The following is a 2465-nucleotide window of genomic DNA, read 5'->3' on the forward strand; positions in this document are numbered from 1 at the left end:
AAATCAAAGTTTTATTGGAGTCCCCCAAAGATTGTCCAAGGAGATCCATTTCACAACCTAACATAAAACTTATTATAATATTCTTTCCCCACCATTTCTCTTTTCATCTCTCCCATACCTTGACTGCCAAAATGCTCCCCCGACCCGGCCTTTTCTCTCCAGATTCCCCCAAATCTATTCTCTCTCCATCTTTCTCATGCATCTCTTTTCCCACTCTCTGCTTTTCTAGGTGTAATTTCTCCCCTCTCCTGACCTGCTACATTGTTTCTCTTCTTTCAAAGTACAATCTTGTCAGTCTGTCTCAGACTTCTTCCAATCCATCAGCTATTTTTATCTATTATCCTGATCAGCATAACAAAAATAACCAAGTGGTAGGGTACAAGTTTGTTAAATACAGGAATTATAAAGAAAGATTGTGAGCAGGGGTTTAAAATACTCATACATTATAAATTCTTATATAGGCGTGACTTCTAAACCCACAGAAAAGATGGTGTGTATGTGTAAAAACAAGTTTAATGTTTTATAGTTAGTCAATATAGCTTCGTTTTTCATTATTGAGTTGGTTTGTCTTTCTAAGAAGGAATAAACCTGTACAATGAATGAATTATTTTGCAGTCTAAAGAAGGTGCATTTATTGTCAGAGATTCGAGACATTTGGGGTCCTACACAATTTCTGTGTTTGTAAGAGCTAGAAGGTAAGCAACTGTGATTTTTGTTACCTTAGAAATAGCAGTTACTGGGACAGTCTTTTTTATGGAGATACTACTACATAGGATCCCTGCTGATGCAGTGGTTAAATGTTTGGCTGCTAACCAAAAGGTCAGCAGTTCAAATCCACCAGCTGCACCTTGGAAACCCTATGGGGCAGTTCTACTCTGTCCTGTAGGGTTGCTATGAGTCAGAATTGACTTGACAGCAACGGGTTTACCATGACATAGAGTACATAAGTGAGAGCCTAGCACAGGGATAAAATTGTTGGCCTGGGACTCAGGACAACTAACTAGTTCAAGTTCCTTCCCTAATAAGCTCTATGACATTGGATACATTTCTTAAGCTCTTTTTTCCTCCCTTTTCTCATCCATCAAGTGAGGGGATTAGATTATTTGTAGCAGATGCCATTGGTGCCTTCCCATATCCTTGGTGTACCCTGAGTTTTACCTCCAGAGAGTTTTCCTACGCTCAGAAAGTTTCCTATGTTTTTCTGCTTAAGGATGTTTTCCGGGTATGGGAGCTCATCGGCCCCATGGCTAGGCAGGAATTGCTTGAGAGTTAACATCCCAGGAGCGATGCTTATCACTGAGGAATGGAAGTTGGTGGATAAACACATCACCTTCTTCTTGCTTCAGTGGGACAATTTCTGAGATGTGTTCCACACAGTCCCTCAAATGTTCCTAGAAGGATTGAGGCCCAGTTGTCTATAGGGTGCTTATTGATGCTAATTGCTGTCAAGTCAGTTCTGATTCATGGCAACCTTAAGCGTAACAGAATGAAATGTGCCTGGTCGTGCACATCTTCATGATCGTTGGTATGTGTGAGTCCATTGTTGTGGCCACTGCATATTTTGAATGCCTTCCAATTTGGGGATTCATCTTCTAGCACTATATTCTGTTGTGATCCATAGGATTTTCATTGGCTGATTTTCAGAGGTAGATCAACAGGCCTTTCTTCCTAGCCTTAGTCTGGAAGCTCTGCTAAAACGTATCCACCACAGATGACCCTGCTGGTATTTGAAATACTGGTGTCATAGCTTCCTGCATCATAGCAACACACAAGCCATCACAGTATGACAAAATTCCACAAAGGTGGTGGTTATTAATGTACCCTATATTGGTTTTCCTCCTTTCCTCATTTCATGTCTCCAGTTCCTCACAGTGCATTTGTTCATTCATTTAACCTATACTTGATATTCTATAAATACTTATAAGTATCCATTATGAGCTCTAATTTTTTGGACACTGGACTTGTCATCTAGACAACTTTGTCTGAGGTTATGTTTGAATCTGAGGCCCCAATAAGATAGTTGGGGAATTTTCATGGGATGATGAGACACCTGTTTCATTCAATCAATTTTTCTCTCCAGTGTGTAGTTTTGCTAGGATAAGAATTTTAGGGGCAGAATTTTGTTGCTTAACGAGTTGGCTTAGTTCCACAGTGATCTTTTGCTTGTCTGCTAATTCACATTGTATTGATTGTAGAAGTACTGAGGCTACCATCAAACATTATCAGATTAAAAAGAATGACTCAGGACAGTGCTACGTGGCTGAAAGACATCTCTTTCAATCAATCCCTGAACTGATCTGGTATCACCAGCACAATGCAGCCGGTAAGTCCGGAACTTCAGGTAGGGAGTGTCTATGAACCAAGCCCTTGAAAGGCAATGCATATTTGGTCTCTGAGACACTTAAGAGGAGCAAATCTCCCTATAGAAATGGTTTAAGAACTTGAAATACAACCTGTCTTCTAAG

The 2465-nt window shown here is 40.2% G+C and overlaps 1 protein-coding gene across 1 annotated transcript in view; it reads left to right on the forward strand.

The window, feature by feature from the left end:
- TXK (TXK tyrosine kinase) overlaps positions 1 to 2465 on the forward strand; it is a 92484-nt gene that overhangs the window by 47646 nt on the left and 42373 nt on the right. The window contains exons 7-8 of the mRNA XM_023737381.1: positions 616 to 695; positions 2196 to 2323. Coding sequence (XP_023593149.1) covers positions 616 to 695; positions 2196 to 2323 — 208 coding nt within the window. The remainder of the gene's footprint in view (positions 1 to 615; positions 696 to 2195; positions 2324 to 2465) is intronic.

This window comes from Trichechus manatus, unplaced genomic scaffold (assembly GCF_000243295.1).
Source record: "Trichechus manatus latirostris isolate Lorelei unplaced genomic scaffold, TriManLat1.0 scaffold00101, whole genome shotgun sequence".
Classification (NCBI taxonomy): Eukaryota; Metazoa; Chordata; class Mammalia; order Sirenia; family Trichechidae; genus Trichechus; species Trichechus manatus.